Raw genomic sequence first — 26,174 nt, 5'->3', positions numbered from 1 at the left:
CAGATTTTTCAAAAGGCAATTATCACAGGGACAGAAAGTGAAGTGAAAACTTCTGAATAGGGGCACAGAGAGCAAAACAAACACTATGGGGGTTTCCTTTCCCTATGCTATCCAAAGCTTTTATCTATCTATCTATCTATCTATCTATCTATCTATCTATATATATAAAAGGATAAAAACATTTCGGCCTAGGACAAAACAGCAAAACTACACATCCCAGAAACACTAAACTTGGCAACACAACCCCTCATCCATGCCTCTACCATGTTTCCCCTAAAATAAGACCTCCCCAAAAAATAAGACCTAGTAGGGGTTTGGGGGAATTGGCAAATATAAGGCCTCCCCTGAAAGTAAGACTTAGCAACTAAGAATGGGACCTTCCAGGCTGCAGCAAGTTCCATTGGGAAGCATGGCTCCTGCAGCAGAAACAGCACTCATACGAACTGGAGGGAAGGAGGGAGAGAGAGAGAGAGAGAGTGCTTGCTTTCTGTGCCTCCCTCCCTGGCTGGCCTTGCCTTGCCTCCCACCTGTCCCTCAGCTCAAAAAACCTTCCCTCGCTGTCCCTGTGCTGCCGTTTCTTGCTTTGGAGACAAGGCTCCGTCCTGGCCATGCTCCCTTTGTCCCAGAGGCTTCTGATTGGCTCCGGGTGCCAGGGCAAGGGAGGCTGGGAGGGAAGGAAGAGGGCTTCAACACCCTGCTCCTTCTGCTTCTTAAAGGCACAGGACGCATTGGGATTCTCCTCCCATTCTTATTCCTATCCTATGCCATGAAACTTTTTATTTTATACTATTATTATTACCATATTATTAGCCTCATATTCTGTTATTATTATATCCCATTATTATATTATCCTATTAATATATAACAGAAAATAATTAAAAATAATACAAGAAAATAATAAAATATAATAAATAAAAAGATAAGTTACAATAAAATTAATTAAAAAATACAAATGTCAAATAAAAATTCCACAACCATTTTTAACCAATACCACCACCACTTTGCCACAGCAACGCGTGGCTGGGCACAGCTAGTATATATACAGTAGAGTCTCACTTATCCAAGCTTCTGGATTATCCAAGCCATTTTTGTAGTCAATGTTTTCAATATATCGTGATATTTTGGTACTAAATTCGTAAATACAGTAATTACTACATAGCATTACTGTGTATTGAACTACTTTTTCTGTCAAATTTGTTGTATAACATGATGTTTTGGCGCTTAATTTGTAAAATCATAACCTAATTTGATGTTTAATAGGCTTTTCCTTAATCCCTCCTTATTATCCAAGATATTCGCTTATCCAAGCTTCTGCCGGCCCGTTTAGCTTGGATAAGTGAGACTCTACTGTATATGTATATATATATATATATATATATATATATATATAGTAGCCCCGGTGGCGAAGTGCGTTAAAGCACTGAGCTGGAGACCGAAAGGTCCCATGTTCAATCCCCAGGAGCGGCGTGAGCGGCTGCTGTTAGCTCCAGCTCCTGCCAACCTAGCAGTTCGAAAACATGCCAATGTGAGTAGATCAATAGGTACCGCTCCGACAGGAATGTAACGGCACTCCATGCAGTCATGCCGGCCACATGATCTTGGAGGTGTCTACGGACAACGCCGGCTCTTCGGCTTGGAAATATAGATGAGCACCAACCCCTAGAGTCAGACATGACTGGACTTAACGTCAGGGGAAAACTTTTACCTTTACCTTTACCTACACACACACATATACATACACACACACACACACACACATGCTTTAGATAGCATACATACACACACACATATACATACACACACACACACACACATGCTTTAGATAGCATACACACACACACAAAGTGAAAATGTATGTGTGTGTGGCTGAAGGGTCCACTTACACAAACAAGCTCCTACCTCCAGGGCCATCTATGACTATGAAAAAAAAACTTTCGGGGGGGGGGGGGTGTTGAAACGTTTTGGACCAAACTTGGCACACATACCCATATGCCCAAATTGGAATACTGGTGGGTTTTGAGGGGAATTAGCCTGGACATTCTGGAGTTGTAGGTACAGTGTTCTTTCACTTATTGCAGGGGTTACGTTCCAGGACAACCCACAATAAGTGAAAATCCACAAATATTTATTTTTATATAAACTATAATAAATTATATTTATTTTAATATTTATGCTTTACTAGCTGTTCTCGGCCACGTGTTGCTGTGGCTTATGGGAATCATATGTTGACTGGGGGTTTTCTATCTAGGGGAAATCTTGGTTGGCCAGGTGGAACAGCACTGAATAGCCTTGCTGCTTACAAGCCTGGCAGCTTTCTACCTTGTGGAATTCTTGGTTGGCCAGGTTGAATAGCAATTAATAGTCTCGGTGTGGCAAGTATGAATGCTGCAATTAGCCACCTTGATTAACATTTAATGGCCTTGCAGCCTCAAAGCCTGCCTGCTTCCTGCCTGGAGGAATTTTTTGTTGGGAGGTGTTAGCTGGCCTGGTTGTTTCCTTTATGGGATTTCCCTGTTTTTAGAGTGTTGCTCTTTATTTACTGTCCTGATTTTAGATATTATATTGTTCTGTATTATTATACCACAGTAATTATTATATATTATATTTATAATCTTATATTATCTGCTTAGAACTGGATTATATGAGGCCCCTTCTACACAGCTGTATAAAATCCACACTGAACTGGATTATATGGCAGTGTGGACTCAAGATAATCCAGTTCAAAGTAGATACTGTGGATTATCTGCCTTGGCATTCTGGGTTATATAGGTGTATGGAAGGGCCTTGAGTCTACACTGCCATATAATCCAGTTCAAATCAGTTAATCTGCATTTTATAGGCAGTGTGGAAGAAGCGTGAGTGAAGAAGACCTGAGCTCCAGTGTTGCTGAGTGGGTTGCTAGGAGATGAAGTGGGTGGGGCATACCCTTCTAACTGGCATCTAGGGAGGGAAACATTTCTAAGGACTGTTTAAAATGTCATTTAAGAAATAGTTATCTTTGGAACAATGTATACTGAAATAAGTTATGTATGGCAAAAATAGTTAATTGTTGTGATGTATCAAAAATAATAATAATAAAAAAATTGGACCAAACTTGGTACATAGAGCCCCCATGACTAGCAAAAAATACTGGAGGTCTTTGAGAAAAATTCACCTTGATTTGTGTGTGTGTGTGTGTGTGGGGGGGGGGGGGGGTTGTAGTTCACCTGTATCAGAAAGCCATGTGAACTCAAACACTGATGGATCTGGACTAAACTTGGCACACATATCTGATATGCCAAAATTTGATTGCTGGAGGGGTTTGGGGGAAATGACGTTCCTTTCTGGGAGTTGTAGTTCACCCACAAACAGGGAAACTGACCTCCACTGATGATGGACCTGGTCCAAACTTGGCACACAGAACCTTCATGACTAATACAACCTATTGGAATTGAAAACTTAGATGTTTAGACAAGCCTTTGAGAATGTCTAGCCCAATGGTCTGCAATTATGATACAGCACAACACCTTTATCCCATTCCCTTGTTCCCTAGCTATAACTTGCACTATCCCTTTCATTTCTTCTTGTTTACAGTTGGCCATGTTTTTATGACAGATGACACTATAGATTATTGGGCGTTGTTCTAAGTTCAAATTATTGTTTTATATACTAGTGGTTTTATTTTGTATCGCACTGTGTATATTTTATGTGTTGCTTTAGGCACCTTGTGCCATATGTAAGCCGCCTTGAGTTCCTTCGGGGAGATGGAGGTGGGGTACAAAATAAAGTTATTATTAGCCCACCCACCCATGATGATAATGTGAAATTGTTAATGGTTGTTGATTTGATGCCTTTTATATATTGTTATAATGTTGTTTTTTTATTCTGTCTTAAATTGTTCTTATGCATTTTAATGTATTACATTTTAAACTGTGTAGTTTGGGGTTGGCCCCATGTAAGCCGCCCTGAGTCTCTTTGGGGAGATGGAGGCGGGGTACAAAAATAAAGTTATTATTATTATTATTATTATTATTATTATTATTATTATTAGTAGTAGTAGTAGTAGTAGTAGTATTACTGGAGGGTTTTGAGGGGACAGACTCACCATAGTGGGAGTTGTAGTTTACCCTACAGCCTGAGAGCACACTGAACCCCACCAATGATGCATCTAGAGCAAACTTGTCCAACATAATACACTTTAAGGACTGATTTCTGAGTTTCTTGGGGTTAAACTGGCATGATGTGATTTGCAGTTCACCCACAAGCTTATGCATTTTGTACAAGGAAAAAAATGTCTCTTTCAAATAACCTGAGCAATGCTGGGTGCCCAAGCTACTCTGTGTGTGTGTCTGTGTGTGAGAATATATTTACACACACACATATAAAATAATAACTTTATTTTTGTATCCTGCCCCATCTCCCCGAAGGGACTCGGGATGGCTCACATGGGGACCAAGCCCAGTAATACACAATAAAATACAATAACATAGATACATTCAAAACATGTAAACATATAAAATCATAAGGCATGTAAAATACAGTACAATAAAAACACTCGGCTGGAGTTAGACTTTAAAAATGTACCTGCTCCGACTTACAAACTCAACTTCAAAGCAAACCTACAGAACTGATCTTGTTCGTAACTTGGGGGCCTGCCTGTGCTTGTCTTGGCTTTGTACTACAGTAGAGTCTCGCTTATCCAACCTTCGCTTATCCAACATTCTGGATTATCCAATGCAGTCTGCCTCCTGCCCGGATCCACAGCTGTTTCTCTTGCCAGCAAGAACTGAACTTTTTACAGATTTAACTTCTGACAATGTTGTTACTATAAGTTCATTTTATGCAAATCTATCTTTATTTGTAGTCAATTTGTTAGTAGCCAATGTTTTTGTAGTCAATGTTTTCAATACATTGTGATGTTTTGGTGCTAAATTCGCAAATACAGTAATTACTACATAATGTTGCCGTGTATTGAACTACTTTTTTCTGTCGATTTGTTATAAAACATGATGTTTTGGTGCTTAATTTGTAAAATCACAACGTAATTTGACGTTTAATAGGCTTTTCCTTAATCCCTCCTTACTATCCAACATTTTTGCTTATCCAACGTTCTGCCGGCCCGTTTCTGTTGGAGAAGTGAGGCTCTTTTTTTTTTAATATAAATTTTTATTTTTTAAAACACAAAAAATACATAGCATACACATACAAAACATTTACAATTTCCACCACCAACACAAGGATTGTTTTCTTTTTACATATTAATTTCTTTGTGAGACAAGCTTTATATCTTTATCTTTATCCGTTTTCATCCTATATACAGTAGAGTCTCACTTATCCAACACTCGCTTATCCAACGTTCTGGATTATCCAACACATTTTTGTAATCAATTTTTTCAATATATCGTGATATTTTGGTGCTAAATTTGTAAATACAGTAATTACTACATAGCATTAATGTGTAATGAACTACTTTTTATGTTGAATAAGTGAGACTCTACTGTACTATATAACATTTGTATTTTATTTCTTATGACTTGATCTCCAGATTGATTCATGATATACAGTAGAGTTTCACTTATTCAACATAAACGGGCCGACAGAACGTTGGATAAGCGAATATGTTGGATAATAAGGAGAGATTAAGAAAAAGCCTATTAAACATCAAAATAGGTTATGATTTTACAAATTAAGCACCAAAACATCATGTTATACAACAAATTTGACAGAAAAGGTAGTTCAATACGCAGTAATGTTATGTTGTAATTACTGTATTTACAAATTTAGCACCAAAATATCACGATCTATTGAAAACATTGACTACAAAAATGTGTTGGAGAATCCAGAATGTTGGATAATCGAGTGTTGGATAAGTGAGACTCTACTGTAGTTCTTTACCCTTGTCCATCTTTCTTCCATTTCTCTTGTTCTATTTTCATTAGTTTTTACAACATTTAGTTTCACATTCATAATTCCAAATTCCATTTGCTCCACCATATATTGGTATCATTTACTTACTGACCATTTTGATTTATCTTTCCACCCTAATACTGTGTTTCCCCAAAAATAAGACAGTGTCTTATATTATTTTTTGCTCCCAAAGATGTGCTAGGTCTTATTTTCAGGGGATGTCTTATTTTTCCATGAAGAAGAATTCACATTTATTGTTGAACAAAAAAAAGAACATTTATTATATACTGTACAGTAGTTGTCATCACAAACCAACATAACCAAACCAGACAAACTGTCAAGAATTTCTTGTTACTACCATTATTTCCATGTACAGCTGATATGTACATTTACCAATCCTCATGCTCTGGTGGTCTGTTTGGCAGGCGCTGGGCATGCTTCCAAACGAAAACTTTGCTAGGTCTTACTTTCGGGGGAGGCCTTATATTTAGCAATTCAGCAAAACCTCTACTAGGTCTTATTTTCTGGGGATGTCTTATTTTAGGGGAAACAGGGTACTATTACTGCTTGTGCACAGGAGATGTTTCTTTTGAGTCCGGGGCGATGCGCCTTCCGCCCAGCAGGGGGCAGGGCCGCTTCCCTGCTTCAGCTTCCCGGTTGGGGAGAAGAAGGTAAAAAAAAAGAACCCAAGCACATCCATATATGTCTATATTGCAAAAGAGCCGGAACAGCAAAGGGGAGAAAGGAAGGAGGCGGGGAAAGTGGGTAGTCAGGAGGGCGGGCTGAGCAAACACAACCCGGTTCAAGCGGCAGAGAGACAGACAGGCAGGCAGACCTTGGTCTTGGCTGGACGGGGCAGCGCTCTCAACACCCGCAGCCTCCTCTCCTTCTTCCTTTCCTCCCAGTCCTCTTGCGGCTCCACGATGCCTTCCTCGGCGCTCGGGCTGGCCTTCCTGGCCTTCCAGCTGTGCCCAGCGGTGCTCGGGGGAGCCTGGCAGCGCTTCGCCGTCGTGGACCGAGGCTGGCCCTTGTTCGCCACCAAGGTGAGTGAGGAGTGTGCATCCAGGAAAACCCCTCGAGTAGCAAAGAGTGTATCTACGCCAGGTTTGGGCCAGCTTGGGCCCTCCAAGTGTTTTGGACTTCAACTCCCGCCATACCTCACAGCCTCAGGCCCTTTCCTTTTTTCCCTCAGCCGCTTAAGCGGCTGAGGGAAAAAAGGAAGGGACCTGAGGCTGTGAGGCATGGCGGGAGTTGAAGTCCAAAACACTTGGAGGGCCCAAGCTGGCCCAGGCCTGCTTTGGATGGATGTATGGATGGATGTATGAATGATTGAGAGCCTGTAGCACTTTCTCTCCAAAGCTTTCTCTGATTGGCTGAGACGTGCCACTTTAGAACCATATGGAGGAACTACTCTTCCCACCAGCCCTCAGCGTTGGCCAGGAGGGCAGGGACTGATGGGAAATGGAGTTCTGCAAATGCTCAGAAGGCAAATCAGTCTAAGCCCCCGGTGGCACAGTGGTTCTCAACCTGTGAGTCCCCAAGTGTTTTGGCCTACAGCTCCTAGTTTGCCAGCTGTTAGGCTTTCTGGGAGTTGAAGCAAGCCAAAACATCTGGGGGCCCACAGGTTGAGAACAACTGGTTAAACCTTTGTGCTGGCAGAACTGCTGACTTAAAGGTTGGGGTTGCTGACCTGAAGATTGCCGTTTCAAATCCAAGCCAGGAAGAGCGTGGATGAGCTCGCTCTGTCAGCTCCGACTCTCCATGCGGGGACATGAGAGAAGCCTCCCACAAGGATGGTAAGACATCAAAACATCCGGGCGTCCCTTGGGCAACATCCTTATAGACTGCCAATTATTTCACACCAGAAGTGATTTGCAGTTTCTCAAGTCCCTCCTGACATGAAAAAAAAATGCAAATAAGATCCAGATAAGAAATAATCAGGGCCAACTAACACCTCCCAACAAAGATTCCCCCAGGCAGGAAGCAACCAAGCTTTGAAGCTGCAAGGCTATTCAATGCTAATTAAGGTAGTGAATTGCAACATTGACACTTGCCTCCAGCAGACAAGAGTTCTTTCTCCCACCTGGACATTCCAGAGATATCTCAACCCCACTTGACTAGTTTCCAACAGACCTCACAACCTCTAAAAATGCTTCTGGAACATGGCCATACAGCCCGGAAAACTCACAGCAACCCAGTTCTTCCCATTGTCAGCATGCTGTAGAATCCCTCCATCCTCTCTCGATGTTGGGAAATTGCTCTCTCCTTTTGCCCAAAGCAGTGTTTCTCAAACAAAAATAAAAAAATAAAAATCAGCAACAAGAAACAAGAAAAGCGCACAATAAAATACAGACATTTTAGCCATATAAGGCTACACAGCTGTATACAGTACTGTACAACTAAATAACTTTTTTTAAAAAAAAACGTCAAACTGTACGCTTTCTCTGATCGTTATTATCTCTTTGTCGCTCCCTGTTACCCTACTTCTACTTATGGAAACACTGTACTAATTGATCAGTCCCACAGTTGATCAATGCCCCCATTTGTTGTGAAAAAATGACAAACAGGTCCCAGTTTTTTTAATGTTAGTCAAGGTTTTGTTCTCAATCATCATAGTCAATTTGTCCATTTCTGCTATTTCAGAAATCTTCACTAGCCATTCTTGCTTTGGGATAACTGATTCCATCCATCTCGGAGCCAAGCATATGCAATTCTTTCTGCTGTTATATCAGGCATGAGCAAACTTCAGCCCTCCAGGTGTTTTGGACTTCAACTCCCACAATTCCTAACAGCTGATAAGCTGTTAAGAATTGTGGGAGTTGAAGTCCAAAACACCTATAGGGCTGAAGTTTGACCATGCATGAGGTATATATTGTAAAAATAATCCTAAATTTTCTTTATAGGTGATTGCCCAACATTCCTAACAAATAAAACAATGCTCTCATCTTAGGTTTAACCTTAATAAGGTCCTCCAGCATGAGATGTAGTTGAGTTATTTCTGAGCCCCAAACTCTGGTCTTCTGGGTGTTTTTGACTTAGGCTCCCACAGTGAAATTTTTATGTATTTATATGTTTATTGTATCTATGCTGCCACGTGGCTGAAGGTCAGCACAGTGGAGCAAAACAAATCGAAGTCCTGGAAAGGACCATAAAACAATTATAGTGTTGTTTTGACAAGACTAATTTTAAGTTGCCTAAGTTTCTCTATTGACTGGATATACCATTCATTCTTACTGCTAATGAAAAGTGACATTTCAACAGAAGCTCCTGCATGGTGTTAGTTATAATGGCTTCTGTCAAATTAAAAAACAGAGATAACAAAACCTAACAGTGAAAAATGATAGTTCTCAAGATTCCACAGCATTGAGCCATTGCTGTTAAAGTGGTGTCAAACTGGATTAATTCCACAGTGTAGATGCACCCTAAGTTGGTCTTTTGGGAAGTAAGCCATTGAGCGGCCAGCTTTGGTTTCCTGGTTCTCTTCCCTCAGACTTTGGGCATATCAGTGTATTAGCCCTGGAGCTAGTAATCAACAAACTCTTTCTGAACAGTTTAAAAATAGAATCTAAAAATTAGGCCACCTCATATGTGCTTGACAGATGTGTTACCAGCAAGTAATATCCTGCTTTCCTCCTTTCAGTGGCTGTGATTATGTCTCTTATAATGCTAACATTTCAGCAGTTAAGACAATATTTCCAAGTTCAGAATTTGTCTATAATTTGTGAAGCAGCAGGATAATTTTTATTTATGTGAGCAGACCCAAGCAAAACATGGTGGGAATGGGAGCGTTCACTCTTAATCTTTTAGGGAAATCCATTCTATGTCACCTATTTTATAGCATGGTGTTTATGCCCTGTTAGAGGGCTCCCCTTAGGCATCAAGAGGATGCTGTGGGAACAGAAGGATGGGTTGGATAACATTGTGATATGAATCTAACAGAGCTCATCTTAATCACCAAAAACGCACATTGTCGGTTGCTTAATACAGTAAATACTTGCAAAAGCAGTTCAGGGAACTGTGTTAATCACTTCAAGTCTGTCCTGTACTTTTGCCTGGTCCAATGTTGTGTGCAATATACTTGTTGCAATCTTGATTCTGGAGTGTTACAGTGCATTATAACATGAAACTCAGGCCCCTTCTACACTGCCATATAAAAGCCAGATTATCTGCTTTGAACTAGATTATATAGCCGTGCATACTCATATAACCCAGTTCAAAGCAGATAATGTGGATTATCTGATTCGATAATCTGGAGCCACGGTGGTGCAATGGGTTAAACCCTTGTGCCAGCTGAACTGCTGACTGGAAGGTTGCCGGTTTGAATCTGCGAGATGGGGTGAGCTCCCATATGTCACCTCTAGCTTGCGGGGACATGAGAGAAGTCTCTCAGCTAACACATTACAGCACCCCCTAGGCAATGTCTCTGTAGATGGCCAATTCTTTCACCCCAGAAGCGACTTGCAGTATGTCCTCAAGTCGCTTCTGACACGATAAAAAAATCTGGATTATATGGCAATGTAGAAGCGGCCTGAGAAGTATGGTACAAACTTCACATAAAATCTTTCTTGTAATAAAGTCTGCTTGCTTTTGAAGACCAAACCTTGTCCTGTAGGTACCATATGATGTCTAGGATTACATTTACACTGTATAATGAATACAGTTTGACACTACTTTCACTGCCATGGCTCAATGCAATGGAATCCTGAGGGCTGTCGTTTTACAATGTCTTTAGACTTTTCTACCAGAGAGTGCTGGTGCCTCAACAAAATATATATCCCATCATTCATAGCATTGAGCCCTGGCAGTTAAAGCGATGTCAAACTGCATTAATTCTGTAGTGTAGATGCACCATAGTCTGTTGAACGGGAGTGAATATAATCTTGAGAACAGCTGATGTCCCAATATCATGTTCATTTCTATTCTAACTTGTTTTACCCTATTTAAGGTAAAGGTAAAGGTTTTTCCCTGACGTTAAGTCCAGTTGTGACCGACTCTGGGGGATGGTGCTCATCTCCATTTCTAAGCCGAAGAGCCGGTGTTGTCTGTAGACACCTCCAAGGTCAAGTGGCCGGCATGATTGCATGGAGCGCTGTTACCTTCCCGCCAGAGCGGTACCTATTGATCTACTCACATTGGCATGTTTTTTACTACACCTAAATAAAAAGGTTTATATCTACAAAAGCTACTGCTAAAATAAAAACCAGAAAGATGCTAAAATAAAAACCCAAAGATGCTGCTACATGTCTCCGCCCCCTCCTTTTATGGAGTGCAAATGAACTCAGTTGAAAAAAACCTGGAGTGATGTCCTGTCGCCTGAATAATGCACAGCTTCTCTCTTGCTCTCTGAGTTTTGATAATATTTGGCAAACGCTGGGGTGAGTTGCGGCTGTTTTGAAGCACACACAAAAAATCTTGCTGCATTAGCAACTACAAAGACCAGACACAGCATTGTTCAGTCCCTCCAGAGATCTCTCCTGGCCAACTGAGCAACAACAGAAAGAACATCTAATTCAGTGCCATCACTTTTCTTCTATATGATTTTAAACATCTTTTGCCTGATGAAGAAACTGCTGGAGCTTCCAAAGCTTGCACTGATTGTATTTTCATTTTGATTGGCCAAAAAAGATATTGCTCTCAATTCATTTCTGACACGATAAATACATTTTGGTGGATTTAGTCTATTTTGTCATATGGCCAACATGGCTACTCCCAAATGTTTCTCTAGAATTATTCAGTGGTATTAGTTGGCCTGCATAGGTCCAAACTGCTGGAAACTTACTTCTTGCTCTCCAAACCTTCCAGAAGTCACTAGTCACCTACGCTTTGGGGGCATCATTGTACCGAGTGGTTGGTCAAGAATGATGTGTACCTCCAAACTGAATATTAAGATGGCATTTTTAAAGTGCTTTGATATAACTTACAAGACTCCATTTCTTGGATAATTGTGCCACAGTCCTGTCAGCCAGCATAACTTTGCCAGTTTAGGTGGCAGTGGCATGGCTGGAGAAGCCACTGTGGACACAGTAGTAATGGAGAGATGACACTGAGTGAAAGTTGACCTATTGGCTTCTGAAAAAATGATAATAATATTGATGATAGCAATAACAACAATGCAATTTCTTAGCTGCCCCTCCCCATGGATTGAGACAGAGGAACAATGGCATATCAAAACACAATATGTACAACCATTTAAAACACATAACCCAGTTGAAACATCTGTTTACAATTACATGTATATTCAATGCATATTCAACTAGCTAGTACACAAATTAAAATTCATAATTTAAAATACTGGAAATGCTGGGGAAGGCAGTGTTCTCTGGCAATGAGATGGCTTTCTTCTCTGTTGCCCCATAGTGCCATTGTTCACCTCTTGAAGAAGTGTCCTATACTAACAGAACAGAGTGTTATTCTAGCAAAACTCACTGAAGGCTCAGATACCTAAAATGCTGGAAACAAACAAAACAAGTCAAGGAGCCTTTGCAAAGTTTTCTAAAATTATTTGTAGATATACTTAGCTGATTAGCCTATGTTAAATATTTTACTCAATCAAGAAACTTTCTGCACTTGCTGTCAAGGATAAGTGTTTTTCTGGAGTTGTGTAAATCTTGATAGCTTGGGTGAAGCAATGGGTGTACAGGGCACAAATCCTTCAGTGAAGTACACAAGGAGTGCCAGTATTGTTACATGCCCAGAGCAGCATGTAGAGGCCTGAAGTACTGTGTGGTGAAATCGTAGTTTGCAAGTGTGTTGAAAGAGGAACATGCGAGCTCCTCCTCTGAGCTGACTGAGGTTGTAATAGCTGGGACTGACTCAGGTCTCCCCTGTCTAACCAGTCTGCTTAAACCAGACCTTGGAAAATTCCCCCACAGAAAGCAGATGGCATTATTCTTTGATAGATATATTCTAGTGTGGCACAAAAGCCATCAAAGCAAACTTAAATCACCCTCCAATGGCTTCAGATGCTTAGTGAGAACCACAAGCTTCAGTTGTGGGGAGAGAAATGTAACTGCAATTTATCAAAATGTCTATGAAAGTGTATCACAAATTAACAGTTCATAATAAAACTCAAGCATCTCTTGCATGTTCCTTTTATCCTTATTGTCATCTTGTGCGGATTTGAGATTTTTCTGTAGCTACTGATTTTGCTTCCTTTTCAACAACAACAAGAAACAAACAAACAAAAAAATCCCAACCCAGCTACCTTTTAAAAGGGATTTCATAATTTAATGTAGCTTGTCTGCTAACATAATTACAACTGAGTGTCCCTTATACAGAAATTCAAAATTGCCCACGTGGGTGGCTGAGATAGTGACTCTTTGCATTCTGATGGTTTATTGTACATAAACATTGCTTTACAAATTGTAAAGCTTTACAAATATTGTCTATAAAATTACCTTCAGGCTATGTGTATAAGGTGTATATGCAACATAAATTACAATAATTTCATGTTTAGACTTGGGTCCCATCTTGAACATATTCACTATGTATGTATATGGAAATACTGAGATTCCAAAATTTGAAAGCCAAAATACTTTTAGTTCCAGGAGTGTCAGATAAGGGATACTCAACTTGTATCTTTTTAATGCAGGAATGGAGAACTGTTGGGTGTGTTTGTGTGTTTGTTTAATTTTGTCATGTTCTTTCCTCCTGCTGTTTGAAGTGGTACAGTCTAGCTGCCTCTGAGACAGCTTAAAACATAAAACAGGAGGAATGGTATGTGAGTAAACTCCCCTCATTCATTTTTAAAGGAAATTTATTTTACTAATTTGCTAAATACCAAGAATGGTGCTCAAGAAAGCTAGCATATTGTTTATATAAACATATTGTTTATAAACATATTGTTTATTTGTTTGCTTAATTTGTTTCTTTTATATGTTACTTTAACCCCCAAATGCAATTTACAGCAGCTTTTTATTTACAAATAAAATTAACCTCAATCAAAATATGTATGCAAAGTAATTAAAACACAGCAGTAAAACAAAAACGATTAAGAAGATACAACCACTGAAAAACGCCTTCAATTGATTCCCTGGTTGAATAGAGATATCTTTGCCTGTCTTTGAGGTTTCCACCAGAATCATCTATCTTCCCTCTTTCCCTCTGGTCTTGCAAAACCCTCTTATGGTGCCGAGCAATGGGAATGACAGGAGGGGAGAAGCTGACTACCCACAAAAGACACGACAACAGCCTCCTGACTGTTGCTTCTCCTCCTCCCTGCCTCCCTCCCTCCCTCTGAGCGGAGCCATTCCATGTGGCGCTTGGAAGCGGAGGTGCTTTGGTGTCTTCGTTTTTAGGCCTGTTCCTGGGGTTATTTGGGGTGCTGATGCAGAAAATTTCATTGGATAGACCACATCAGTTCTAGATTATTAAATATGGTTTTCTGTGGGCAAGCAGATGGCAACTACTGAATGGCATATGTTCTGTATCAGAAACTAGAGCTGATTTGGTCTATCCAATGAATCAGCACCCCAAATAACCAAACCATATCTAAAGTTGACCAAAAACTGATTCATAATCCTTTTGGTACTAATGTCAGAGAGTGGTCCCCGATAAAAAAAAAAAAAGATTGGGAACCACTGAGTTAAATTGTTGTTTTGTGTGTCTTCAAGTAATTTTCAACTTGTGGTGATCCTAAGATGAATCTGTTATGAAGTTTTTGTGGCAAGATTTGTTCAGAGACAGTTTGCGTTTGCCTTCTGAGGCTGAGGGAGTGTGACTTTTTCAAGGTCACCTAGCACAATGTTCAACTCTTTTGTTATTAAGCTGTGCAAAGGTTTGATGTAGTCACATTCTTTCTTCCTCGGCTTCCTTCTTCAGCTTGGTATTTTGCTTGCCATTCCATGCTTCCTTTAGGTTCTTTATTTTCAATCCACTGCCTGCTGTTTGCTTCATCTTTAACCAGCCTAGAGCTGCTTTGCTAATGTAATTTTTAATACATTTTTATTTTGTATCTTTCAGGTTGAAAATTTTCAGTGGGAGAACTGTGGTCCTTCATCAGAACCTGCTGGGATTAAGAGCCTGTCTGTAAGTCCAGATCCAGTTGTTATCCCAGGAGATGTCACAGTCAGCGCATGTGTCTACACCAGTATAGGCATCACTTCACCTTTGAAGGTAAGGGAAGGAGATCGGGTCAGGATCAAGTCCCATGATTTACAGTGACTTGCATGGTTTCTTAATTCATGAAAGACTCTTATCTAAGGCGTGGCTTTTTATTCCTCTTTAGTGCTTTCCTTTTAGTTATTGTGAGAATAAAGAGGGAAGTAATGTGGCTAGAGATAATCCATTCTCCCGAAAGGAGGAAATGACCAGTTCTCTCCTTTTGGAGAATCAGATGATTTTAGGGTTTGCATTTCCTCTTTTCTCTCACGGTTCCTGTTGGCATTGAGTCTGGATCTACATTGCCATATAATGCAGTTTAGAATGGAGATTGAACTGGATTATATGATAGTGTAGATTTGTTGTCGAAGGCTTTCATGGCCAGGATCACAGGGTTGTTGTATGTTTTCCGGGCTGTATGGCCGTGTTCTAGGAGTATTCTCTCCTGATGTTTCGCCCACATCTATGGCAGGCATCCTCAGAGGTTGTGAGGTATAGTTTAGATTGCATTATATGGAAGTGTAGATCCAGCCAGGTGTTCAGTCGGTTTTTCTATTTACTTTGTATCCCTTTCACTGACCGAACAAAAGGCACCCTTTTATTAGTGTGGGATAGGCAGCAATGGCTTCAGCATGGTCACAAATCTTCTCTTAGAAATGCTAAGGATTCAATAGCCTCTGGGCTTTCATGGGAAGTCTCAAGCTTCTCCTATAAAAGCAGAAGATATGTTTACCAGTTGCCTGTAGAAGGGGAAAACAGAAGGGGGAATTACTGAAATTGATCAAAGTTGATGTCTGTTTTGGAGTTCAAAACAGGAAGGAAAGAAGGCTTACTTAGTTTCAAATTTGAGGATTTCAAAAACCTTTCCAAAGCAGGGATCCAGATCCTGAGAAGATAACTATGCTGAAATGTTTGGATTTTTAAAAAAAATTAATCATGAAGGTGTGAATATGTAGCTTTATGAGAAGTACTCCCACACTTCAAATTCCTGCTTTTCTGACATACCTCTCTGCATCTGATGGCTTTTCAGCAGCACTTGGATCCAAGCCCATCATTTCCTGTTAAGCAATTGCATTTCTATATGTTAAGAAAATGCAGCTAATTCAGAGGAGGAAGAAACAACCTGAGCCACTGGAAGAGAGGATGCTAGGAATGAAATCATCTCCAAAAACAAAGGGGAAAAAAAGACTGAAGATCTGAAAGACAGCTATCTAGCCTGTGTTTATTGGTTGTACTAACACTGTTCACTGAATCATAAAGGAGGTAAATTCTGGTCCTGAAATAGCATGTCTGCTAAATCTGGACTCCAGGCCTGAGAACTGCAGTAGCATAGTTTAAATGCTGCATGCTTTCTTTTTCCTTACTAATTTCTCAAATGCTTTTTCCTTGGCTATTTTTTTTATTAATCTATGGATAAGTTTCATTTATTTTTTATTCAAATCACTTCATTAAAGGTGCATCCAGACTAATTAAAAAGCACAGAAAGTCTGCAATTTTGTTCCTGCTCTTTCCAATTTTATTTTAAAGGTCCATACATGGTTTGCTTGTCCCAGAATATTTTCTGTTAGCTCCTGCTATGATCAGAAGCTTTTTATATTAGCTCCCTGGGCTGTTAATTTAAACCCAGTATATAATTGGAAAGAACACAAACAATTCTGTAACTTTTAAATAAGCGTAATGCACCCTGACTTTGTGTACTTTTTCCTGTTTTAAAATGAGGAAATGTAAGTGAGACAACATATAATGAAACTGTGGTAGGTGGAGAATCCACACACAATGGACAATGATAACCTGGGGAGCTGCATGCAGATCAGCTAACAATAAACATTTTAAATGATACTTCTTATCATTTATCAATTAACTCCACATAAAGTTTTAATTGCAGTCTTAGGACTTTATCACACCAGCCTGTTGCCTTTCAGCAGTCATGTTGTTTAAGCCAACAGAAACACATCTATATGGGAACACTTAGTTTTACATCTCCTCTCTAATAGCACTATGATGCTACTCCAGTGACAGCATGTTACAGCAGTCAGGCTTCTGTATTGCCTCATTTGTCCCTGCCTTCCTAATCATATCTGTCATACATAGTTCATGCACACTGTATTTTTTCCTTTTTGTGCATGAATTGCACAATTATGTAGTTTCAATTCATCTTACAAATAGAGTGCACTGCTATAATTGCATAATTGCAGCATGCTGACAATCCCCCATGTCAGTTCGATTAAAATTAAAAATTAAAATAAAAACCAGAAAACTGAGTAAAGTAACCGACTTGAGGATAGGGAGACAAGAAGAGAACCACTCCCGCTCATATCATGTGACTGTTGGAGTATTGGAACTGCAACAGAAGAAATAATCACACTAGAACCAATCCTTGAGCAGCAGTGCTATTGGAGTCATTGTCAGGTTTTCCTGTAAATGAAAAGATACAAGTCAATTACAATGAAAATTCAATGCAGCAACAGAAGAGTCATAATATTCTGTGATAAGGGAAGATCAAACAATTAACCTAGTGCAATTGTTCAATAAGTCTATTATATGATAAAGTCCTAGATCACTCTTCTAAAGTACTTACTCACAGAGATGAGAAAGCCTGGAAAAAACCCCAGAAAAATTGGGGAAGAAATAGGTTTTTGCCTGTTTTTTTCCAAAGCCTTTTTTCCCTGAAAAATTGAAAAGTGTGTAGAATATGTTCTTTTCCAATGATAAATAATATATCTATGACATAGTATTCAAACTATATAACATGAAGACCTTAATAAAAGATTTCTGAGACTTTTTGTTCCTGCACACACACCCCCCCCCCATTTTTTCCAGGAAAAAATGGCTTTGGGAAAAAACACAAAAAAAAAAAGTTTTCCCGTTTTTTCCCCCCAGGCTTTCTTATCTCTACTTATTTCCCTGTTCTTTTCTGCAACAGATTTCTTGTATAATTTCAAATACAGTAATTATGGAGATGGTTCAGATGAACTACCACCTCATAGTTTGGTATGTGCGCACAAAATGAGGGCTTGATCTTTATTTCTTTTATTTGTTTTCAAGGCAGTCATAGTTGGCCAGTTTGAACAAAATGGCAAGGTGAGGTTTTCGTCAAATTAATTTGTCATAGTAATAATAATAATAATAATAATAATAATAATAATAATAGCCTCTTCTTGCTGCTCAAGGCGTAATACAGCATGGTTAAAACAGGGAGATAAAACACAAGGCTGTTAAAATACACACAGTTAAAATGCAGGTCAAAATTCATTGATAAAATGCAAATTAAAATTCACAAGTTAACATATCCTGAAGGCATCAGTTCCTGTCTAATTTTAGATGTCCAGGTTAGTATTTGGAGAAGAGGCCACCAGGAAATCCCTGGAGCTGAAGACTTTGTTCAGAGGAAGGCAATGGCAAACCATTTCAGAGCAAACTTTGTTAAGAAAACCCTACACTAGAATTGCTTTAAATTGGAGGTGACCTGAAGACACATAACAAATGATGAAGTGGGAATTTTGTGTAGGCAAGAAAGGAGAGACCCTAAGCCTCAGCCCAAGCCAAATTATGATCTGAACCATTTCATTTCCTTCTATGTAATAAGTAGTGTACCTTACTGGAGTTGTTTCAGGCAAAAGTATAACTGATCTAAATGTTCCAAAAAACAGCAGATAACATGCAAGCAAGTTTCATTTCTTTTTGTCAACTTAATCAAGTTTCAGAAAAAACGCTGAAACCAGAACCTTTGAGGTGGTGTGTTGTGTGCACTTGGGAAGAGCCCAGAGCTTCTGTATTTGCTCCGTTCAGGGTCCTTTCTGAGATGCTGCAGGAAACTTTGGCCAGAGGTACTGTGTTTGCTTGTCATCTGCAGTGCTACTGCTTTAGACATCCTCAACCCATTGCCTTTTAGAGCAGTATTCCGTCATGGGTTGGGAAGAGAACTTTTCCAAGTCCTTGTGCTACTGGATTCTAATTCTGGAAATTTACGCTCCCAGAAAAAAAAATACAAACTTACTAGAAAGGAGTCTTGATGCTGCATCCAAGATATGGGGGGGTTTCAATGTTTTGCCAGCTGGAGAAGTAGAACAAGTGAGGGCTAAGCACAGAGAAGTCTCTAATTCTGTCTAATTTTCTTGAATGCTGTATGCAGAGTGACAAATATATGCTTTGAGAACAGTCTTTGGTCTCTTCCTCTCCATAGAAAAGTCTTTGATGGATGGATGGAGCTGTGTGCTTCTGGTTCATGGCAATTTTGCATGTGTTCATTTATTTATCCTCGTTTGGCTTCACACTGAATTTTTTTTATAAATTGCACAAAAACCAGTGTTAGGTATCTCTTTTTGAAACATATTTCCCTACTCTGGGCATTATTATGTACACATCTCTTCCCTTAACTAATCATTCTTTCCACCCGAGTGTATTTTGCTAATATTGAGAACTGTCTCAGAATATTTGGAGGAGTGTGAAATTGAAAGACAATTTCACTCAAGTCTAAGAAGTGGAAGTTATATATGATGACTTAGAAATGTGCTGAAGCACATTTTGTAATGTTCAAGCACTTCTGTTTTTGTCTTATTTGGGTAGGTTTGGGGCTTTTTTTAGGTCACAGTTTGGTGTATTTGGGTGGGAAGAGAAGAGTCACCTCAGCATTTTCCAAGAGAACAGCAGAAAAGGGAAGAAATTGCTGGAGCCTTTGATACCACAAACTGGCTGACCTTATGAGCGCTTATCATGCAAGGTCTCATGCTGGCAAGTGGAAAAAAACAGGCCAGCAGAGCTCAGGAATGATTACTTAAGAGTTTCTTTCCCCATCTATCTGGATTGTTTGCTTAAACTGGCCTTTTATGAAAGAAATCCCACATGTCCTTTCTGCTTAGTGGCAGCAGAGATAAGAAAAGCAGTAGGACAAATTGTTCTTGAGTATGTTTTCTTATTTTCATATCTGAAGAGTGGGACTATAGTTTCTCTTCCATCACCTCACTCCCCTCCAAGCTTTTAAATTCTTGTAGAACCAATGCACATCACTTTAGATGGAGTGGGGACAGTTAGATCAGCTGTTAAGCCTTTTATTTAGCATTTTCAAAACCTCATATTTACACTCTGCTAGAGATTCTGTTCTCTTTTTCATTAGCAATTATGGAAGTATTATTACTCTTTACTGCCTCTTAGTGGTGATTTATGGCACACTGAACTGCACCAAAGTTTCACTTTATGCGGCACTCTGATTCCCTTAATGCCCATTTTGTCAAGTACTCTGGGGATGACAAGCACCATTCCCTCATCATTCGGATGTGTATCACGGGAGAAAACATAGCTCAGTGATAGAGCAGGTTTTTTGCCCATAGAATGTCCTTTTTGTCTTTGTCAGGTCATTAGATGGCGCGTATATGGAAAATATCCATGCAGGAGATTCTGGAGAATAGTGGCTAGTAAAGGCTGGGCAAAATGATCAGATAGTAACCTGGTATTTGACAATGTTTTTCCATGTTAGTTGTTTTATTGTCATGCAGTTCAATACACCCACCTCTGTACATTTCCATGTTGCCTGATCAAGGATCATGTTATATTACACTATGAAGAACTGTGCAAGTTAATTCTGAATTATGTGAAGGTGCCTAACCCTTTTCTCCCTTAAGTTTGTATGAGATGATAGTCTGTAAGGTAAAGCTGGAATTTGTTAGTAAAACCTTCCCTAGTGGAACATGGGTGGACGTCTCTCAGAGCCTAGGAAATTACATTAGTCCCCTAGGAGACCTTGGAAGGGCGCCCCTCCTGTTCTGACCCCAATAACATTTTTGGGGGTCTCCAAATGCCAAAGGGGGCATAAGAGACATTTTCACGATCCCCTACCCAACCGCCTGCCATTTTGGGCTCAAGGGAGACCTTTTTTTTAACAGAGAGAATGACCTAGAAATCACTTTCTGTTTAAAAATGTCTTACAAGGTATTTCAGAACAATTTAGGGCAATTTTTTTAAAAAAGTTTTTAAACCCTGGGGACTACAAAAAGAGCTCTGGCAGTCCCATAAGCCTACAGACTTTACTTTGAGTTCCTGTGCTATACAAGATGACCCAACTCTTCCTTCATGTCTCACAGATAAGTTGTGCTTGTCCAGATAGCTAAACAGCAGCTTGTAGGTAGAATGGCCATTTGTTCAGACCTAATTAAATGCTGCATTGTGGAAAGGTTGGTGATGGGCTGTGTTCATACTTTGTGCAATATCTACTTCTAGGCAGTAGTTACTCTGGAGAAGAGACTTGGTGAAATGTGGTTAAAGATCCCCTGTGTGGAAGAACTTGGGAGCTGCACGTACGATGACATTTGTGCCAAGCTGGACGCTATTATCCCTCCAGGCCAACCGTGTCCAGAACCCTTGCTGACTTACGGCATTCCTTGCCATTGCCCCTTTAAGGCGGTAAGTCCACATTTTAATCTATGGCCGTTTAGTCTAGGGAACTGTTAAATATTAAATCCCACTTGGGATTGGCAGTCCTTTCTATTGGCTCTGTCCTTGGTTTCTGAGAATACACTTTGAAATATGGGACTGTCTAAATAAACTATATATTTTGATCTATAGTTGGTTTAACTTGATAGATTCCCACCATCTTCAGCACAGAAAAAGAATATAGAATTTATGCAGTTGCCTTTGGGGGAATTGCATTGGAGCAGTGGAAAAAGGATGCAGAAAGGCAAGGCAGAATATTAATTGCAGCACTTCTTGCATATTGTTCTAAAGGATTGTTTTGCTCAAGAGTGGGCAACTTCTGGGGATTTTGGCCTCTGGGATCATTCCATGGTAAGCTCAGAAATGTCATTTCTTGTTTGAAGGGGGCTTTACTTTCTTCCACTGAGAACTTCTCATTCTGGAATGGAAAAACTACCTTTTTCTTGACAAAATCCTGCTCTGAGAAAAAAGCTTGAGAAGGTCATGTGTGGTCGATGGGGTGAACTTTGCTCAGCCTTGATTTACTTGTTCTACTGCAAGCAGAGCTAGTGAGGTAGTGCATACCAGTATATCACTGGTACTAAAGATTGCCAAGAACTCTTTACTGCCCTGTTGTACCAAGAAGGCTAATGAGTGTTGCCTATTGCTTTTGATCAAGGAACAAATGTATTCTGTACTGACAGATAAACAAGAATGGTACTGATTTTGGAGACTGATAAGGATCTATAGCATTTCTTAGCGAGTCTATGTGTTTTTTCTTCTTTTTAGGGTACTTACAATTTGCCATCCTCTGAAGTTTACATACCTGACGTGGACTTGCCCTCTTTCCTCACCAACGGTGACTACAGGATTCAGGTTGTACTGAGTAATGGCGATCAAGAACTTTCCTGCAGCAAGATCTCCTTCTCCTTACATTCAGGGAAGTGGTGGTTGTGGTGATCACCATGCAAGCATCCTTAGGTCCAAGTGCCATGTTGCCTTCCTGCTTTTATTGTCCTGTTGATATTAATACTGAGACACATTTTGCAGCCTTAAGGGGAGAGATTATTGTTTTTATGATTGTTCTTAAATCAATCGGAGAGACAACTGGATGCAGCGAAGAAAGGATCACATATATTTTAATCAGAAATGTATGGCCAGCCAGTGTTCATTTATCATTTAGGATTTATCATTTAAGATATTTATCGTTTAGGATATTTGTCCTGCATGGGAGGGAGCAGGATGGATAACATTCATGGGGTCAGTGCCGTTTCGTAGCATGCATACATAAAGTAAAATAATCATGCATAGTATTTGCACATTATGAAATACATGGAATTCCACTGCATTCCTGGTTCCTCATAATGGAACCTTAGAGAGATGGCATATGGGAAAAGGGATGTGTGCTGATGACAGGATAGCCTGACCAAGAATTCACCAATATATACATGAAGGATGAAGCCAATTTCTACTCTTTTGAATCACAGCACTGACAACCAAGCAGGTCCTAGTACCTAGAAGTTTTCCCTTACCTATTTCATCTGTCCAGATGAGATGCTCCTTCATTATCCTTCATTCCATACACCGGATGAGCAGGAAGTTTTAAGTGCTCATTTAATCTCACCTTGGGCTTCTTGGGTATAGCTTTCCAAGGGTGTGACATAGGAGTCAAGCAAGAGAAAGAAGACAATGAAAAAGGAAGTCAGAGACTCCTCCACCTCTGAAAACCCACCAACTTCCAGTAACCACAATTTACAAGCTAGAGATCACGAACTACTGTTTCACATACCCAGCTTTGCCTTGAACTATAGACTTGCTTTCTGTATGTAATATTGGTGTTTGCTTGGGAAAAAGTAACTTGGGATGTAAAATGAGCATTAAGGGCAAAGGTGCAGTTTCAAAAAGTTTGAGAAGCCTTCTGCCCTGTGATGGGGAAATACGGTCTTTTTTTACTTCCTTAACAGTATGCAATATTATTGATTGCAAAGGGGATGGGGATGGGACTTTCCTTTCAGTTTGCCTCTGGCAGCTCTCAATTGAGAATTAAACATTTCTGAAAGGATATATCTAGAGCAGTGGTTCTTAGCTTTTTCTTTATCAGAAACCCTCTTTAAATATATTTTGTTGCTGTGGACCATTAATTATAAAATTCTCCAAACTGAGCTGACTAGATCTTATCTCCTCGCTCCACACTTCCGTGGACTTGCCCTCTTTCCTCACCAATGGTCACTCTTTGGTCCATTTCTATCACTGTCAGTAGTAGTGGAGCAAGGGGTCTGTGGACCACAGGTTAAGAACTGCTAGCCTAGAGTATTTGTGTGTGTTCCAATGAATAAATTGGCACCTTTCCTTCTATTGGAATTTTTTCTTCTCATCTAACTAGAGGAAGAAAGATGTTTGTTGACCCTCCATTTCCTAAGGGACCAGTTGAACCCATGTTCTGATAGAAGTCCTAAAACTCAAAGGACTATTTTAAGCAAACTGATTGTCTTGTGAATATTGGAAGCACAAGTTACCGAGCTGTTATGCGTGAAATATTATGTACAGTTGCTATACTACATCCTGACAGTTTGAGTACCATGTTTTGTTCCCTTTGACAGATGGTTAGATATTTTTTTGTTTACATTATTATTTGCCTTGTGGATCTGAGAGGCCATGAACACATATGCTTGGTATGTTACATGGGATGGACTGGCAAAAGGCTGCTACAGCTGGAGAGAATATCTAATCTCAACCTTTTATAGTTTGACTGATAGACATAAGAATTAGTTCCTGTAGTATTGCTGATTGGTTGGAGACACTGGGAATTCTTCCCGAAACATGGATGTAGAATTGAATATTTAGATGTATTCAGGCTTTTTTTCTCACCCTATATTTTCTTAAATTTGTACAGCACTCATCATAGGCATTACAGGTTTCTGCGAATTTATACCTGTAGTCATAATCACAGGTGATATTACATAAGTTGTCCTAGATGTCAATAACATGAACAGAATTCTGCCTTTTGCATTTAATCTCTTCAGGTGTTTTCATACTTACTGTAATAATATTCTTTATCTTGTGCCATCCTTTGTTTGAATGTGGGTTGTGTGTATTATTTCACAATCTTTGCCATTGTGTATGTACAGTGTGTTTACTTTGTGGTCCTCTTATGGTACCCAACATGATTCTGTGTCTTCCCCACTGAGTACCATATCTCCCTCTAATTCAAACACATACTAAATCTGTGGGGGAAACATAATAAAGTTTATAGGCAACTAACACTCCAAGCTAAACTTTCAAGGTTTTAGATATTAAACTAAAAATATTTAAAAGCATATGCATGGTACAACCCCCCCCCCCCCCCCACACACACACACACACAACACACACAAATATCTGCAAAGAATAGATTCCAAAAATCCCGTGGATACCTGAAGCGGTGGATAATGGCAAAACCTATATTTTTTACTAAACTTTGGTGAGAAGTATACCATAGACTAGTGCGAAAGGATCTAGAGAGCCCCACAAACACTTCTGGGGCATGTGGGTAAGTGAACCCAGAGATATAAAATCATGGATGAGGGGTTGCACTGTATGTATGTAGATGCCTATGCATCTCTCCATTGCGTGTATATATATCCACAAGTCAAGTGATAAAGTCACAAGTCAGAGAATGGCCCATGAGGATCCTGTGTTCAGTTGTCTGAGATGTGGCAACCTTGTCTCATTCCTCAGTGCTAATATAAAACCTACTTCTAAAGAACATTGTTAAGCCTTAATTTAAGCATGTCCCGATGCTATATACTGTGTTTCCCCAAAAATAAGACAGTGTCCTATATTAATTTTTGCTCCCAAAGATGCGCTAGGTCTTATTTTCAGGGGATGTCTTATTTTTCCATGAAGAAGAATTCACATTTATTGTTGAATAAAAAATGAACAATTATATACTGTCAGTAGTTGTCATCACAAACCAGCGTAACCAGACAAACTGTGAATCCTATCAATAATTTCTTATTATTACCATTATTTCCATGTACAACACTCTATGCTACGTACGTTTACCAATCTTGCACACTCTGGTGTTCTGTTTGTTGGGCATGCTTCCAAACAAAAACTTTGCTAGGTCTTACTTTTGGAGGAGGCCTTATATTTAACAATTCAGCAAAACCTCTACTAGGTCTTATTTTCAGGGGATGTCTTATTTTCGGGGAAACAGGGTAGGTAGATGTGAGAATATCAGGGATATCGTTTATTTTTCTGTGCAGTTATTGTTTTGAAAAATACAGTATGACGCCCATGTCTGCAGGATCGCTACCAACATCCAACAAAATATGTCCTCTAGGCATTTTCTAGGTCATCTAGCATGACTCTATATTATTTTTGGACCAGATGTCCTTTATTTCAGTAGGGTTTGCCATTATCCGTTTTTGCATATTTCCAGTAGATGTGGAGGTCGCATTGTACTTTACTCCAGTCTGTAAGCAATTATAAACCTTTCTACTGATTTCTGCTCTGTGCTAGGAATCCTGTTCAACTGATCTCTGATTATGTTCATTATGTTTATCACGATCCAGCTTTGATTTTTTTGGGTCCAATATCATGTTGAAAAAATCCAGTGGCCTTTAACAATGGAGCACTAAAGTTATTGAATAAATCCTTTTATTGATAAAGCTGTGTTAATGTCTGGTCTGGTTGATGTACATACACGGGCTAATACCACACGATTACATTGAAATGCTGTGAGCTTGGTTCATGTACCCCTGGCAGTTCTTTTTGTCTAGGGGGGTGTCATTACACCAAGG

The 26,174-nt window shown here is 39.6% G+C and overlaps 2 protein-coding genes across 4 annotated transcripts in view; one reads left to right on the top strand and one right to left on the bottom strand.

Annotated features, from left to right (window-relative positions):
* LOC107982438 (coiled-coil domain-containing protein 69) overlaps positions 1-6,854 on the bottom strand; it is a 43,045-nt gene extending 36,191 nt beyond the window's left edge. For 2 of the 3 annotated variants that reach the window (XM_016991487.2, XM_062970278.1), the window contains exon 1: positions 6,722-6,818. The gene's annotated coding sequence lies outside the window, so the exon portion shown is untranslated. Of the gene's footprint in view, positions 1-6,721 lie in introns of all 3 variants that reach the window. The other variant, XM_062970277.1, reaches the window with a different exon arrangement.
* On the top strand, positions 6,798-26,042 carry gm2a (ganglioside GM2 activator). The gene is made up of 4 exons (XM_003217488.3): positions 6,798-6,929; positions 14,848-15,000; positions 21,199-21,381; positions 22,180-26,042. Exons 1-4 carry the CDS (start codon positions 6,810-6,812, stop codon positions 22,348-22,350), a joined length of 627 nt encoding a protein of 208 aa, XP_003217536.2. The 5' UTR covers positions 6,798-6,809; the 3' UTR covers positions 22,351-26,042.
* The last annotated feature ends 132 nt before the right edge of the window (positions 26,043-26,174 follow it).

The sequence above is a fragment of the Anolis carolinensis genome, chromosome 2 (assembly GCF_035594765.1).
Source record: "Anolis carolinensis isolate JA03-04 chromosome 2, rAnoCar3.1.pri, whole genome shotgun sequence".
NCBI classification, from domain to species: Eukaryota; Metazoa; Chordata; class Lepidosauria; order Squamata; family Dactyloidae; genus Anolis; species Anolis carolinensis.
This window is presented reverse-complemented; position numbering and strand designations above follow the sequence as displayed.

What these genes read in the sequence shown, in the direction of transcription:
- gm2a (XM_003217488.3), top strand. Translation starts at nt 6,810, where the DNA reads ATGCCTTCCTCGGCGCTCGGGCTGGCCTTCCTGGCCTTCCAGCTGTGC. An exon ending in GCATCACTTCACCTTTGAAG is followed by an intron (nt 15,001 to 21,198) that starts GTAAGGGAAGGA and finishes ATCTACTTCTAG; the next exon opens with GCAGTAGTTACTCTGGAGAA. An exon ending in GCCATTGCCCCTTTAAGGCG is followed by an intron (nt 21,382 to 22,179) that starts GTAAGTCCACAT and finishes TCTTCTTTTTAG; the next exon opens with GGTACTTACAATTTGCCATC.